Source organism: Astyanax mexicanus, chromosome 12 (genome assembly GCF_023375975.1).
Source record: "Astyanax mexicanus isolate ESR-SI-001 chromosome 12, AstMex3_surface, whole genome shotgun sequence".
Lineage (NCBI taxonomy): Eukaryota > Metazoa > Chordata > Actinopteri > Characiformes > Acestrorhamphidae > Astyanax > Astyanax mexicanus.
The window spans coordinates 48,518,907-48,534,958 of NC_064419.1; the positions used below are offsets into that span (position 1 = coordinate 48,518,907).

Genomic DNA, 16,052 nt, shown 5'->3' on the forward strand with positions numbered 1-16,052 from the left:
AAAAAATCCAGCTTTGCCTAGGCCTTGAAGAAGCTTCAGTGAAACTGATGAGTTTGTCCATAGAAGTCCTGAAGAGTTAATTTGACAGAGAGCAAAGCGGAGAACAAAAATAGAGAAACTAGAACCTAGTTCTAGAACTAAAATCCAATAAGTAAAAAAAAAATACAAAGATTTTTCTAACACAAATATAGTTAAACCACTTATGTTGAGCTTTGAAATTAAAGTTCCTCTAAAAAAGGTTCATTAATCAGAGAAATGAAGCAACAGCTTAAATTTTTGGATGGCTTGTAATCTGAGGTAATTAACCAGCACTGGGGTAGGAATTACAAAAAAATGGGTATCACTTTATAATAAGTGTCCCTAAGTACTATGTAGTTACATGGTAACAATCCATGTAACTACAGTGTAACTACTGATGAAGTACACATTGTTACAGATTAACTACAGAGGAACAGGTTATGTAATTACACATGTACCAGGGTGAGTGTACTTACACAAGTAGTAGAGTAAGTGTAATTACACATGTGTAACAATGTGTGTGTACTCAATCAGCTCTAATTACATACTAGACAATAGCTGTTGGATAAGTTTATACTCAACTTATTACACACACACACACTATTACCAGTGATGTCAGTAACGCGTTACTCTAATCTGACCCTTTTTTTCAGTAACGAGTTATCTAACGCGTTACTATTTCTAATCCAGTAATCAGATTAAAGTTACTTATCCAAGTCACTGTGCGTTACTCTCTCTCTCTCTCTCCACCTCATCTCCTCCACACACACACACACCGCTCCCTTACCCATTCCCCCTCCGCTCTTCCCCAATCACACGCGTCTCTCTCTCTCGCGCTCGGCGTGTCTTTAGTTTCCGCCCGTTTTCGTTTTTCGCCAGTTCTCTTTATAAAGGCGTTTTTTTTGCGGCCGAGTCCCAATTCACTAGCCAGGGCAGCGGTCTGCCACAAATTTGATTGGCAGAGGAGAGCATTTAAAGATTTTACACCACACGTGATTGGAAGTTCACTGCGCGTATACCGTAAAGACAAGAAAAGTTCCGGTGCTTTAAATGAACACTGTCAGAATTAAATCCTTCTCAGTAGTTGGGTCCGGTATGGGTCCGTATTGGACAACGTCTGGGTCCGGACCCGGACCGCAGTCTGCAAATATGTGATCCCTGGTCTAGACCATATACACGGTTCTGTTTTATAAAACCACTCCTTGCTGCCCTGCAGAGAACAACAAGTTCAATGTTCAGTTTTACAGTGTTAAATATGTCAGGTCAAGAAAGACTTTCTTTATTTTATATATTTGTTATAAAAACAAGTATTTATGTTTAGTAAAATCAAGAAAGAACATATTTTATTTTTTATTTAAAAAAATATTTATGTTGATTTTTTTATTTTTATAAAAAAAAACGTATTTTTTTAGGAAATCGTTCAACTTAGAGATAAATTGTTGCTGTTAAAAATGCATTTTCCAATAAAGGGAGTATTGGTAAAACTGGTTATAATGTTTATGTTAAGGCGGCGGGAGGTGGTGTCTGCAGCTGCTGAAAGTAACTAATAAAGTAACTTGTAAAGTAACTTAGTTACTTTTAAAATCAAGTAATCCATAAAGTAACTAAGTTACTTTTTAAAGGAGTAATCAGTAATCAGTAATCGGATTACTTTTTCAAATGACTATTACACATACTCATCTAGTGAGCTTTGTGCTTCTTTGGCGGCGCTCTACTCTGTGCTTTTCTACTCTACTCACAGCACTTTTAAGTTACTACATGATTATTTATGTGTTTCGTATATTAAAATAATGAAAAATACTGGATTTCCAGACTTTTTACAGGTATTGTACATTAATAAATTAAATGAATTCCCTCAGAATCATTGAGGAACCAGTTGTAGATAATGCAGAGTTTAATGCTACTTATTCTGTGCAGCTCTATAAAGCCCAATAGAGCTGCATTTGGAATTCAAACCCACATCGTTCTGCAGTAGCAGCTGCTCACCCTTTACTGGTGCAGCGCCGCTAAATTGAGCGTGCACTCCAAATCATTTACTCTTATCTCCTCAGTAAGAAAAACACATCATAAAGAATCTCTATAATACAGATTTAACTAGACATCCCTCATAATGCTCCCTACACACACATCCGCCAGCACTACTGCAGCTCCAGCTCACACACACTTCCAATTAAAGTAATGGTGCCAGTGTAATTACGTAATTACCGCCGATCGCTGAGGTCCAGCGAAACCGTGCCTACTGTCCAATCACAGCGCTCCGTCCAAGAGGAGGAGACACGGTGGACCCCAGCCTAACTGACCTGTTCTACAGCCGTTACACCATCATTACTGTATTAGCTCCATGCTGTTATACTGCTGTCGTATTACAGTCAATTAGCCTCGTTAGGGAATGTGAGTCTGCAGTGGCGGCTCTTCCTCTCCTCCAGCTCCTCTTCTTAACTCATAAAAACGTCTTAATTTGTCTTAAAATGTCTTTGAATTCTATCAGTCTGGTATTAAGGAGCAGTAAAGACACTCCACTGAAGTACAGAGTTATACAGGAGTTTCAATAAAGTTTCTCCAGCACCAAGGCTGGAGCAGTATTAGCATTATCCACTAACAGTGCTAAGCGCTAACTCTTTTGCGGGTCAGAGCTAAGTACTATCGGCTTGTAGCCTTGTCTACCAGAAGCTAACCCCGGCAAGCACTGCTGGAGCAGCATTAGCATTACCCGCTAACCCCGATAAGCGCTAGATAGCTCTTTTGCCGTTTAGAGGTGAGTAATATCGGCCTGTAGCCTTGTCTACCAGAAGGTAACATAGACATGGAGGCACCCAGAAACAAGGCTCACATGTACCCTGCACAAGGGATGACCCAATCACATTTTTGTTTTTGTCTTTTTGTCCACCTCATTTGATTTTGAGTATCTGCCCATACTTTGGCAATACAGAAAAAGAAGAACACATCCAAGTTGTTTTTATTTTATTTTAATTGAAATACCAGTATCAAAACAGCCCATTTTTAGCATAAAATGAACAAGTATATCTATATATTTAAATATGCATTCCTAAAAATACAACAGTTCTGTGATTAATCATATATATATATATACTATATATATATATATATATATATATATATATATATATATATATATATATATATATATATATATATCAGAGTTTTTGTGATTATCTTATGACTCTGAATAGAGCCAGAAGGTAACATGGACACAAAGGCTCCCTGAAACACCAGCATCCACCCACTACAATTATGAATATAATAAAAATAAAATAAAAAAATTATGCTTGCCACCATTCAGTGCCCAGTCCACCTCCACCCATTTCCACTCTTGGGGTTGTCAGGCATAGAACACAACAGCACTCAAAAAGGTGTTCTGCAGCCATAGTAACGGATGAGCTGGCTGTTTTTATTTAGAACAGGTAATCACTGAGCTTCAGTAAGGTTAGCTAACCATATCTATGTAATTTTGGACATTGAAACTCCATCCAGTGGTAGGAAATTGGGCTCCAATAGCCATTTCAAACACTCGCTCTCATTTTTTACTGATTTTTCCCTTAGATGAGAAGGAGTATGTGCAAACTTCTGGTACAGTAAAGAGTTTTTCTCCCTCTTTTCCAGGCTGATGCAGAGCAGAGTGTTATCAGGTTCAGGTTCTTATCGGATGTGGAGGGTGCCACTTCCAGCACAGCGTTCAGATCAGTCTCTCGGGAAACATCTCAGCGAAAGAAGATACCGACCAAATCCCACGGTGAGGATCTAGTTTAACCTTACAGTGCAGTTTATGAACTTCTCGTTTATGTATAATACACTATATTCACTACAGTAGTTCTCTTTAATACAGTGTACACATGTTCAGAAAATCAGATCTGGACTTTGGGCCTCATTTCTGTCTTTTATTTCTTTTTTTATGATTTCTTTTTCATTGTAAATGTAATTTTGAATTGATAATATTGACTAGATCATCATTCCCTTGAAGAGGCAGGTGAGCTCTGACTTTGGCGCGTTCGTATCTTAACAGCGCAACACTTTTGTGTGTCTTAGCAGAGGAAACTGAGCTGCTGGTTCATGCTGTGAAGGTACAGCTTATTTAATGGAACAGCAATGTTATTTTATTCTTTATTCTCCGCCTACATGGTTAAGATATGGTTGAACGTCTGACTGTTGACTGTTGTCAGGGTTTTAATCAGTCAGTGGCGCACCTGTATTTCCTGCCGCCAAGATAGAAAGAGAAACACACCAGAAATGTACCTGAACACACCTCACTTCCAGACCACCACGCCCATCAGTGTAGATATATAATACAAAACTCAGATGCTATTTTAACCCTTTCAGACCCTGCATCCATTACAATGGACATCATGTACTTTTTTATTTTTTCAAATGTTTTGTTGCACAGAACACTAATTGGACATGTGTTTAATCAGAATAGACTATAAAAAAAAACAGCACTAGAGCCAAAGAGGCACATTAAAATAGCTCATTTTAGAGCTTTTTCTAATTGTATGTAATTTAGAACACCTTTTTAATGTTTATTTTAGTGTTTTTCTAGTATTTTTTTTTTCCACATAATTCAAGTCTGAAAGGGTTAACCCTCCTGTTAGGTTTATTTGTCAGGAACAGCAATGGCTTTTCCGGGTCAGTTTGACTTGTTGCATGTTTAATTATCCAAAATATGTCTGAAAAAATCGTAAAAAGCAGTGTAAATGTTTAATTACTAACTCCATTATTAATTATTGTCAATTTAGTTGATATTTAGTGTAGTGGTGTTCCTTACCTATAACAGGTGAAGGTTCAATTAGGATAATTCACTAGTTTTTCATGAAAAAATACATGTTCAACCTTTTTAAATTTTTTACTACTTTATTACTTTTGAAAGACCAACATATAAAACTATAACTTTACATAACAGTGAAACATAACATTGCAATTTTGTTTTAGTTTTAGATTTTGCAGGGGGTGTTGATATGTTGATTACATTACATTACTAATTAATTAAGGCAAGCAGAAGAAGTTTTATACTGAAAAAATACTTTTAACAATTTTTACTAGATCTTCAAACTTTAAAACGGGTCAATTTGACCCAGAACAAAACAGGAGGGTTAAATAGCAAGGGCGCAAGAAGTGAAAATAGACTGTTTATAGGGTTTAAGATAGCAATGAGCATCCTGACACACCTTATGCAGGATGTATGATAGAGCTCTAAACATTTTAAGTGTGTTTAATCTTCTGACTGGAGCTGAAGCAGAGTAGATGTTCTGAGATATTCCCAAAGCCGGCACTGCTGCCGCTGCATCCGTCAGAAATCCAGGCTTAATATTTGATGATGGGTCTCCAGGAGAAGCTGGGTCTCCGTGTTCAGCGTCTGTAACGTGGGTTTGTTGGGCTGATAGTTCTGAGGCGGCGGCGCTGAAGAAGAGGAGGAACGCGGTTCTGTCGGTCTTTGATGTCGGTGCTTCTAACTGCAACTTCCTATTAGCGCTGATCAAACTCCTGCAGGCCCTGTACACAGCCATGTCATGTGCTTACAAATTCAACAAATCCTTTATTAATGGGAGTTAATTAATAATTAATGTGTATTTAGCAACTCCAAATACCACTTCTCTAAGAATGGAGATCTTTTCTATGGAGTTTCTTTGATTTTATCAAATAAAAAAAAACTCTGGAATATAATCAAGAGGAACTGAACTGCTTGAATTTTTACACCAGGAGTAAAGCAGCATAAAGTTATCCAAAAGCAGTGTGTAAGACTGGTGGAGGAGAACATGATGCCGAGATGCATGAAAAAAACTGTGATTAAAAACCAGGATTATTCCACCAAATATGGATTTTTTGTTATTTCAGCCATTTCTCAAAATTCTCTGTTCTGCAAATAAATGCCCTAAAAGACTATTTAATATTTTTATGTGGAATTTGGGAGAAATGTTGTCTGTAGTTTATAGAATAAAACAACAATGTTCATTTTACTCAAACATAAACCTATAAATAGCTAAATCAGAGAAACTGATTCAGAAACTGATTTTTTATTTTTTTTCCCAGAGCTGTATAATATCATAGGAATGAACAGGGTTGGGCTATATGCAGATATGTTGATATTAAGTCAACTTAATAAATTATAAGTTGTCATGTTAAAGAAAAAGAAGTCTGCAAAATTGGTCAGTTCAAAACCCATTAACGTGTTTTAAACATTCAGCCCTCTAAAAAAAAAGCTTGATTTAGGGCGTGTCAGTGTGTCTTTTCTATCGTAACGACAGTAAAAGGACACCTTGCGCGTCTCCAAACACACAAAAAGTCATATACTAATTCTCTTAATTAATCATGGGTGTGGTTAATTTTGGGCGTAGCGTGAAATGAACCAATCAGAGTGTCTCTTGCTCATCATTCCCTTTATGAGTCAGGTGAGCTCTGACTTTGCTGGTGGATTGCTATTTTAACGGTGCAGCACTGTGACACCAGGAGTCAGCGAGACGGACAAAAGTTTTAGAAACATTTAAAAATAAATACAAATTTAATACTAATAACATTGTAAAGTCTTTGTATTGTTCATAAGTTACTTTATAACATGTGTAATAATGCCCTGCCAAGTGCAGTTCAGCCACTGACCTAGTCTTAGAGTCTCTCAGAGTAAAACACCAAATTCACCGGAGATCCTATTTAAACCTATAGTTACTCACACACAGAGGTGGGTAGTCCAGGTCCAGAAAATCTGGGGTGGATTTTTATTTTTACTTTTAACTAGTGTAAACAGAACTGTTGTAAACAGTGTTTACCCCTACCTATCTCAATTGTACTTGGCTGGTGATGTTTTTCCTCCATAGACTAATTCTAACCATTTGTTTCTTAGCTCTGAATTACTGGGTAAAGTATATAAACACTGATGTGTTATTCGCACAAATAACACCGGAATGAACTGCATGCTGTTCCTAGCGCTGTTAGTTATCTCCTATCTGACGAGATGGCGTCGCCGCCCGGCTTCAGTTCCGCCTGTGGGCGGTCCCGAGCTGAGGTGGGCGGAGCCATGAATACTAATTAACGGGTTGATGTAGACACGGTGCTTTTTCTGATCGACTCGTTTTTTTTGCTGAATATTTTCTTTTACCAACTGCTGCAGACAGTGGAGGTGTCTTTACCTTTAATGATGTTTGATACTCTGTGTATCTGATCAGTTCTGTGATGATTCAGTAAATCAGATCCTGAGCAGCCGCCGTGTTCCTCTCATTAAACAGCCGTATGGATTGTGTTGCTGGATCTCGAGGGATCTCTCCTCTCGCAGTAATGAGCTCAGATGAGTCTGACGTTGACGAGGTGTTGGAAAGTTTGCGCTGGTGACGGATTTAAAGCAGCAGGTCGTGAGTGTGTGTGTGTGTGTGTGTGTTTGGATGGATGGAAGGTGGTGTGTGTTTCTGACACCCTCAGCTGCGTCGGAAATCAAACGGCAGGAGATAATTGGTCACTGCTCGTCTGTTTCTCGCCCGTCACTCCGAGCATAACGAGGCAACAGTGCCACTCAAAAGTCGACGGAAAGCTCCCGATTATAGCGTGTGACGGAGGAAGTTCAGCACATGCTGTAGAGAGAGAGAGAGAGCGCGAGAGTGAGAGGGCGAAGACGGGAGTGAACGTGTAAATGAGGAGGATTGGTATAGTGAGAACGGAGGAGAGCGATGGTGAGATGAGTGTGTGTTGGGGAAAACAGATGGAGCGTTAGACGGAGGGATGACTGGCTGATATTTTTACTCCGCAGTGTTTCCTGTCTAATAGCAGGAACTTTGAATTCGTGTTGCACCTCAGCGAACCACAGATTAGCCCCACAGCTTCCCAACAACCCCCGACAACTTCGTGAGCGCATCGCTGACGTTGGGACGTGACATTGCTGACGAACGGGTCGGATGATGATTGTTTTTTAAGTTTTAAGTGGAAATCAATATTTGGTGGAATAACCCTGGTTGGTTTTTAATCACAGTTTTTGTTCATGCATCTTGGCATCATGTTCTCCTCCTCCACCAGTCTTACACACTGCTTTTGGATAACTTTATGCTGCTTTACTCCTGGTGCAAAAATTCAAGTAGTTCAGTTTGGTGCTTTGATGGCTTGTGATCATCCATCTTCCTCTTGATTATATTCCAAAGGTTTTCAAATTGGTAAAATCAAAGAAATTCATATTTTTTTAAGTGCTCTCATAAAAGCTGTATACATACCAGGTTTTTAACCATTTCTTTGTCATCTTATAATACCTGTTTTTTTTTTCCTTCAATTCCTTCCCGATGTAAATGCTTGGCTACATTGTAAAGGAGGGCCACCCTCAATGCAGTTTAAATAATGATTGGTTGATTTTTGGTTTTCTCTCTTTTTCAGATGAAAGTAGGCTGGATTCAGAGGCTTCGCCGCTGCGAGCGACTCGTGGACCCGCGGTAAGAACTCAAATCTTTACCATTCTCACAGCATTCCACCAAAAGGGCATGGGCAGCTCATCCATGAGGTACCAAAAGAAATCAGAATAATATTTAAACACAACTGCAGGTCTCACTTGCCTCAGTTAAGATCAGTGTTGATGTTTAGTAAGAAGAAATAGATAGAACTAACGCAAAGAGACAGTTTGAGCCGATCGGCACATTTTAAGGGCGGTTGCTGTGGCGGTTGCTGTTGGTTACAGTATCATTGCGCCGCAAAAGCTCGGGAAGGCGTCCAGCAGCCGTGGCACAGTCTGCTTCCGCGAGGCTCAGCAGATCAGCAGATGGAGCAGAGATGAGAACAGCTGCTGCTCTCGGCCTCAGAGGCTGTACTGTTCCGTACACACTCACTTACAAAACACTGAACAGCCAATCGATCAGTAGAGCGATCAATCAGAGTGATCAGTTCATCACTGAGAGCCCTGCTGTACTTACTAATGTTGGGTATACTCAGTATTCGCCTACTTTATACAACAATATACAGTTTCATTCTTACATTTTTCAGATTATTAAACACATTTTAATATCAGACAATTGCAGCTCTGGTAAAAAATAAGATTCCACTTAAAAATGATGAGTTTCTTTGATTTTACCAAATTAAAAACCTCTGGAATATAATCAAGAGGAAGATGGATGATCACCCTTGTGAAAAGGGAGTATACTTAAAAGCATTAAAAGTATGTTGAAATTTGGTAAATAATACTAAAAGTATAGTTTTTAATTTATTTTAATGTATAAAAATGCACATTAAATATACTTTCTCTGTATTTTCCAAAAAAATATTTTAAGCTATATGCTTTCAATTTTATGTTGTGTTGATATATATAGTGGCATTAAATACTGCTTAAAGTGCACTTTAATGTATTTTTAAATAGTATTTTAGTAGTGTTAAGGTGTATACAATATGCGCATCAGTTCTTTAAATGTTGTTCTGGGTCCTTTTTGGATCTCCTGGATGAGTTCTTCGTGCCCTTTTGGAGTAATTTTGTTCAGTAAGCCGGTCACTCCTGGGAAGGTTCACCAGTGTTCCATGTTTTTTCTCCATTAGTGAATAATAGTGAATCAGTGTGGTTCTCTGGAGTCTCAAAGCTTTAGAAATAAATAACTTTATAACCTTTTACAGACTGATAGATGATCAATGTAATGTTTTTTTTTTTAGATATATAAATTTAAGCCTTCTTTTTGATACACCGTCCGCACTGTAATAGTAGAGGAGTAGTTTGGGCTTTTCTAAGCTCTGAGATAACGCACGGCGATGTCTCTGACCGTAATTAGCTCGTTAAGGGCTAAGGCTCGTTGGGTCGTCGTTAGAAAAGGCCAGGTGATGCAAATTTCAAAGCTTTATAAATAAGCTCCTCAAACCTTATAAATAATTGATGGGCGTTAAGCAGCAGAAAGCTATAAAAAGATAGAGAGTGTTTCAGGAAGCTGTTCCTCACTTTTCCTCAGTTATGCTTAACGGGATTGGAGGAGGTCAAGCTGAGGTCCTGAAGACCAAGAAATCCTTCCAACAGAACTGCTCACTATCATTATCACCTACTACACACACACACACACACACACACACTGCTCTGTCCACTGAGGGTAGTAATACACACCCAACACTGTGGATAGAGGAGCGTTAAATACACAACTTCAGAAATGGAACATCCCGTACATTTCATTAGATAGATAAATAAATAGACAGACAGACAGACAGATTTATAGATAGACCAATAGAGAGAGAGATATATAGACAGATAGGGAGATAGGGAAACAGACAGAAAGATAAATAAATAGACCGATAGGGAAAGAGATAGAGAGAGAGAGATATAGTCAGACAGACAGACAGATAAATAAATAAATAGATAGACCAATAGGGAAAGAGATAGGGGACAGACAGACAGACAAAGAGACAAACAGGTAGGTAGGTAGGTAGGTGTACTGACGAACTGACAGAAAGATTGATGGACGGGCGGACGGATAGATTGAGGGACGGACGGATGGATAGATTGAGGGACGGACGGATGGATAGATTGAGAGAAGGACAGATGGATAGATTGAGAGAAGGACAGATGGATTGATAGATTGACGGGCGGATAGATTAAGGGACGGACGGATGGATGATGGATAGATTGATAGACGGATAGATTGAGCGACGGACGGACGAATAGGTTAAGGGACGGACGGATGGATGGATAGATAGATTGATGGACGGATAGATTGAGCGGCGGACGGACGAATAGGTTAAGGGACGGATGGATGGATGGATAGATAGATTGACGGACGAATAGATTGAGGGACGGATGGACGAATAGGTTAAGGGACGGACGGATGGATGGATAGATAGGTTGACGGACGGATAGATTGAGGGACGGACGGACGAATAGATTAAGGGACGGATGGATGGATGGATAGATTGACGGACGGACGAATAGGTTAGGGGACAGACAGATGGATGGATACATAGATTGACGGATGGATGGATGGACGGATAGATTGAGGCATGGACGGAAGAATAGGTTAAGAGATGGACGGACGGATAGATAGATTGCGGGACGGACGGATGGATGGATAGTTGGACAGACAGACAGAGAGAAGGATTGATTGTTGGATAGACAGACAGACAGATATATAGATATTTTATTGATCCCAGATGGAAATCCTGGACATCCATTAGCAGATACACACAGTACACAGATGTTCCAAAAGTACAAGTATAAAATATAAAGTATTCAGTATCCAGCCTGTTTAAAGAACTGCAGAGGTTTTAGCTGATTCTGGATTTAGTTATTTATCTTAAATAGATGCTTCACATCAGCAGATACCTGTAACTGAGGTAGATGTGCTGTTTCAGTAGTTTATTGTTGTTGTTTTTTTTAAGCAGTTTAGATATTTTGAGTAAAATGTACACCTTTTCAAGTGTGCTCTGGCAACATGTGCATCCTCACACCTCCTGCTCACCTTCAGTGTGTAGTCATTCCCCTCCATCAGGCTACTTTCTGTCACCTGGAATTCAGGCTTTCAGTTAACAGCTGTGCTGAACTCATCAAGAGTTAAATACTTGAATCTCTTGTCTCTTAAATGAATAGCTCTATTTGAGTAATGTTCTCATCCAGATTATGAGAAGCATCAACTCCTCAACTAAGTTAAAGACCATCAACAACATTATGATGGAACTGGCACTCATCAGGATCACCCCAGGAAAAAAAAAAAACAAGAGTTTTCATCCTCAGAAACCACAAGTTAACAGCTCTCCAGATAAGAGTATCTAAAAGCTTCTTCACAGAGTATTTTAGTTTGTTTAACACTGTTTTTAAGTTTCTACATGATTCATTATGTGTTCCTTTATAGTCTGATAGATCACTTCACTATTCATTTACTATGTAGAAAAAAATCAATAATGAGTAAAAACACTAAATAAGACATTTTGAGAAACTTTTTTGACTGGTACTGTATGTAGAGAAGGAAATCTGTATAAAACCTTGTCTGATTAAATTTATTTCCATTTTATTTAAATGAGAATTATGGAAAAATATAAATGAATGAATAAATGCATTGACTTCTCTGATGATTATTCCTGATAGATATGCTTTCTGTGCTTTCTGCTTTGAGTGACAGGTGACGATTGATATTTAATCAATTTAGCACTCTCTCACACACACACACACACACACACACACACACACACCTCACATTTAGACCGGCCGCTGAGCTAATTGCAAGCTTTCAGTTTTCTGACAGGCCCAAGACGTGTGATGGACAGAAGATGCACCGGCCATTGTCTTCAATTTATCTCCTCAAAACCTTTTGTATTCAGATAAAGGGTGAATAATAAATCATTATAAATAAATAAAAGAAGTAGAACTCAAACTTAAAGTCCCAATATTACATTATAGAATAGCTGCTGCATAAGAGAAGCAATTGTGCTTAAGCTGTATAGAAAATTACCTTAAAATTATAATTGGAAGAAAAAAATAAATAAATAAATATATATATATATATATATATATATATATATATATATATATATATATATATATACAGTTTCTCTCACACAGAATCTAGCTTAAGACTAAATTATTTATTGGTAGCTGGTTTAAAGATGGCCTAATTGAGTCTTAGATGGTTAAGGTAGTTGAAGAGTTGGTCATCTAGGTAAAAACACTTTAGAAATTTCTATATTTCTGCATAAATTTGACCTTATATCACCTTAGAGTCCTAAAAGTAGATAAAGCGAACCCAGTTAAAAAAAAATAAACCATAATTGTTAATTTATGTATTAAGGACAATTATCCAATATTTCATATTTCTGAGTGGCGCACACACTGTATATTTTACACTATAATGAGCACCGTATTATAAGGCTCTCTATCAATGGACCTCTGTTTTCTAGGCTATTTTCATACATAAGGCTAGCTGCAGTTAGCGGCTAATGCTAATGTTGCTCCAGTCAGACTAAAAGTCAGATTAAAAAGCAAAAAGCAATCACTCTAAGAGCAACGCGTATAAATTAGTATAATCAGGTCACAAAGCACTCCAAGGTAACTTCTAAGCAACTGAAGGCCTCGCTCACATTGGCACATTTTTATTGTTAAAAATTTGCAGGAGATTGCTGAACAATAATGGTGTGCTACGGACAGTAGGCACAGATGCCTCCCTCAGCTGAAGTCTGTCTGAGGTTCTCAAACATAAGTGAGGGAAATTGTCTTTCTTGGACAGATCCAGAGGTTTACTTATGCAGGGTAACCGCTCGTAGAAGTACTTAACTGGAAATAGCATGTAGCAAAAGTATTAATGTGGATTCTGAGTAAAAGAACATCTCAAATCAACATACATTCAGTGTTGTTCTGGTGCTTGTCTGGTGTTTGTCTGTGTTTGTCTGGTGCTTGTCTGTGTTTGTCTTGCGATTGTCTGGTGTTTGTCTGGTGTTTGTCTGAAGCCAGGCTGTTTTTTATCTGTTGTTTGTCTTATACTAGGCTGGTGTTAGGCTGTTGTTTGTGTGGTGCTAGTCTGGTGTTTGTCTGGCATTTGTCTGGCGTTTGTCTGGTGTTTTGTCTGTGTTTGTCTGGTGCTTGTCTGGTGCTTGTCTGGTGCTTGTCTGGTGTTTGTGTGGTGCTAGTCTGGTGTTTGTCTGGCGTTTGTCTGGCGTTTGTCTGGTGCTTGTCTGGTGCTTGTCTGGTGTTTGTCTGGTGTTTGTCTGGCGTTTGTCTGGCGTTTGTCTGTGTTTGTCTGTGTTTGTCTGTGTTTGTCTGTGTTTGTCTGTGTTTGTCTGGCGTTTGTCTGTGCTTGTCTGGTGCTTGTCTGGTGTTTGTCTGGCGTTTGTCTGTGTTTGTCTGGCGTTTGTCTGGTGTTTGTCTGATACTAGGCTGGTGTTTGTCTGGTGTTTGTCTGACACTAGGCTGGTGTTTGTCTGGCGTTTGTCTGGCGTTTGTCTGGCGTTTGTCTGGTGTTTGTCTGTGTTTGTCTGGTGTTTGTCTGTGTTGGTCTGGTGCTTGTCTGGTGTTTGTCTGGTGCTTGTCTGTGTTTGTCTAGCGTTTGTCTGGCGTTTGTCTGGTGTTTGTCTGAAGCCAGGCTGTTTTGTTTATCTGTTGTTTGTCTGATACTAGGCTGGTGTTAGGCTGGTGTTAGGCTGTTGTTTGTGTGGTGCTATTCTGGTGCTTGTCTGGTGTTTGTCTGGTGTTTGTCTGGCGTTTGTCTGTGTTTGTCTGTGTTTGTCTGTGTTTGTCTGGCGTTTGTCTGTGCTTGTCTGGTGCTTGTCTGGTGTTTGTCTGGTGTTTGTCTGGCGTTTGTCTGGTGTTTGTCTGGTGTTTGTCTGATACTAGGCTGGTGTTTGTCTGGTGTTTGTCTGACACTAGGCTGGTGTTTGTCTGGCGTTTGTCTGGTGTTTGTCTGGCGTTTGTCTGGTGTTTGTCTGTGTTTGTCTGGTGTTTGTCTGTGTTGGTCTGGTGCTTGTCTGGTGCTTGTCTGGTGTTTGTCTGGTGCTTGTCTGTGTTTGTCTAGCGTTTGTCTGGCGTTTGTCTGGTGTTTGTCTGAAGCCAGGCTGTTTTGTTTATCTGTTGTTTGTCTGATACTAGGCTGGTGTTAGGCTGGTGTTAGGCTGTTGTTTGTGTGGTGCTATTCTGGTGCTTGTCTGGTGCTTGTCTGGTGTTTATCTGGCGTTTGTCTGTGTTTGTCTGTGTTTGTCTGGCGCTTGTCTGGCGCTTGTCTGGCGCTTGTCTGGCGCTTGTCTGGTGTTTGTCTGGCGTTTGTCTGTGTTTGTCTGGTGCTTGTCTGGTGCATATCTGGTGTTTGTCTGGTGCTAGTCTGGTGTTTGTCTGGTGTTTGTCTGTGTTTGTCTGTGTTTGTCTGGCGTTTGTCTGGTGTTTGTCTGACACTAGGCTGGTGTTTGTCTGGTGTTTGTCTGACACTTGGCTGGTGTTTGTATGGTGTTTGTCTGGTGCTAGGCTGGTGTTTGTCTGGTGTTTGTCTGGCGTTTTGTCTGATGTTTGTCTGATACTAGGCTGGTGTTTGTCTGGTGTTTGTCAGATACTAGGTTGGTGTTTGTCTGGCGTTTGTCTGGTGTTTGTCTGATACTAGGCTGGTGTTTGTATGGTGTTTGTCTGGTGCTAGGCTGGTGTTTGTCTGGTGTTTGTCTGGTGCTAGGCTGGTGTTTGCCTGGTGCTAGGCTGGTGTTTGCCTGGTGCTAGGCCAGTACTGGTTGATTCTGTGCTGATTCGTAGATGTGGATTTGTGGCTTAAGGGTAAAATTGATTGAATAGATTTTTGTCAGGATGTTTCTCGTGGCTGCTGAGCCGGCGCTGGTGTTTTTTTGGGCTGAACTCCGGGCTGAGGTGCCTCGGCGAGTGCCAGGCTAAACTCCGGGCTCTGCTGTCTGTGCTCAGCCATGCGGAGCTCATCATTTCTGTGTCTGTGCCATGCTAAGCTCATGGCTTTTTCAGTGGGAGCTCGCCTGCAGTAGAGCGAACAACGCAGCACATTTAATTAGCTGGAAGGAGAGAACGCGTTCGGTCCAAACCGAGCGGGCCCACCCTCTCTCTGCGGATACAGCCTTATTGTTTATCCTGGCAAAAAACTGGAGGAAACAGTAGGAATGCAGATAATTTTTGGCAACCAAAGTTATTCAGAGGAAAATGACAAAAAGCTCTTTCAGTGCTGAAAAATAGCAGTAAAAAAGACTGAATGGTGGGTTTCCTCTAGCTTTAGCACTTGTTAGAGCAGCAGTAGCAGCTGTACAGGACTAGGATAGTTCTAGATCATTAGCCTGCATGTTCTCTATGCTTAGCTGTATAAACTACACTGTAGCCTGGTGAGCATCTCATACATTAAAATAAAAATTTCTTTTGTTTTTCTCTAATTTCAATTTCTTTTCCCAGAGGTCTTTTTTTTATTTTCTCTCATTTTCTTTACCTCCCTTTGTTTCTTATCCATTTCTTTTCTTTCTTTTTTTTTTTTTTGTATAATTTATATTCTCACCTGATCTGTGTGTGTGTGCATTTGTGTGTGTGTGTGCATTTGTGTGTGTGTGTGTGTGTGTGTGTGTGTGCGCATGACTGGTATTGATTAGATGTGATTAATATTCTGAATGGTGCGGTAATGTTAAACAAA

The 16,052-nt window shown here is 39.6% G+C and overlaps 1 protein-coding gene across 4 annotated transcripts in view; it reads left to right on the forward strand.

Annotated features, from left to right (window-relative positions):
- Window positions 1-16,052, forward strand: part of nphp4 (nephronophthisis 4) — a 313,994-nt gene that overhangs the window by 181,928 nt on the left and 116,014 nt on the right. For all 4 annotated transcript variants that reach the window (XM_022670986.2, XM_022670983.2, XM_022670984.2 and 1 more), the window contains exons 11-12: window positions 3,640-3,769; window positions 8,371-8,426. In XM_022670986.2, the coding sequence (XP_022526707.2) occupies window positions 3,640-3,769; window positions 8,371-8,426 (186 nt within the window). The remainder of the gene's footprint in view (window positions 1-3,639; window positions 3,770-8,370; window positions 8,427-16,052) is intronic.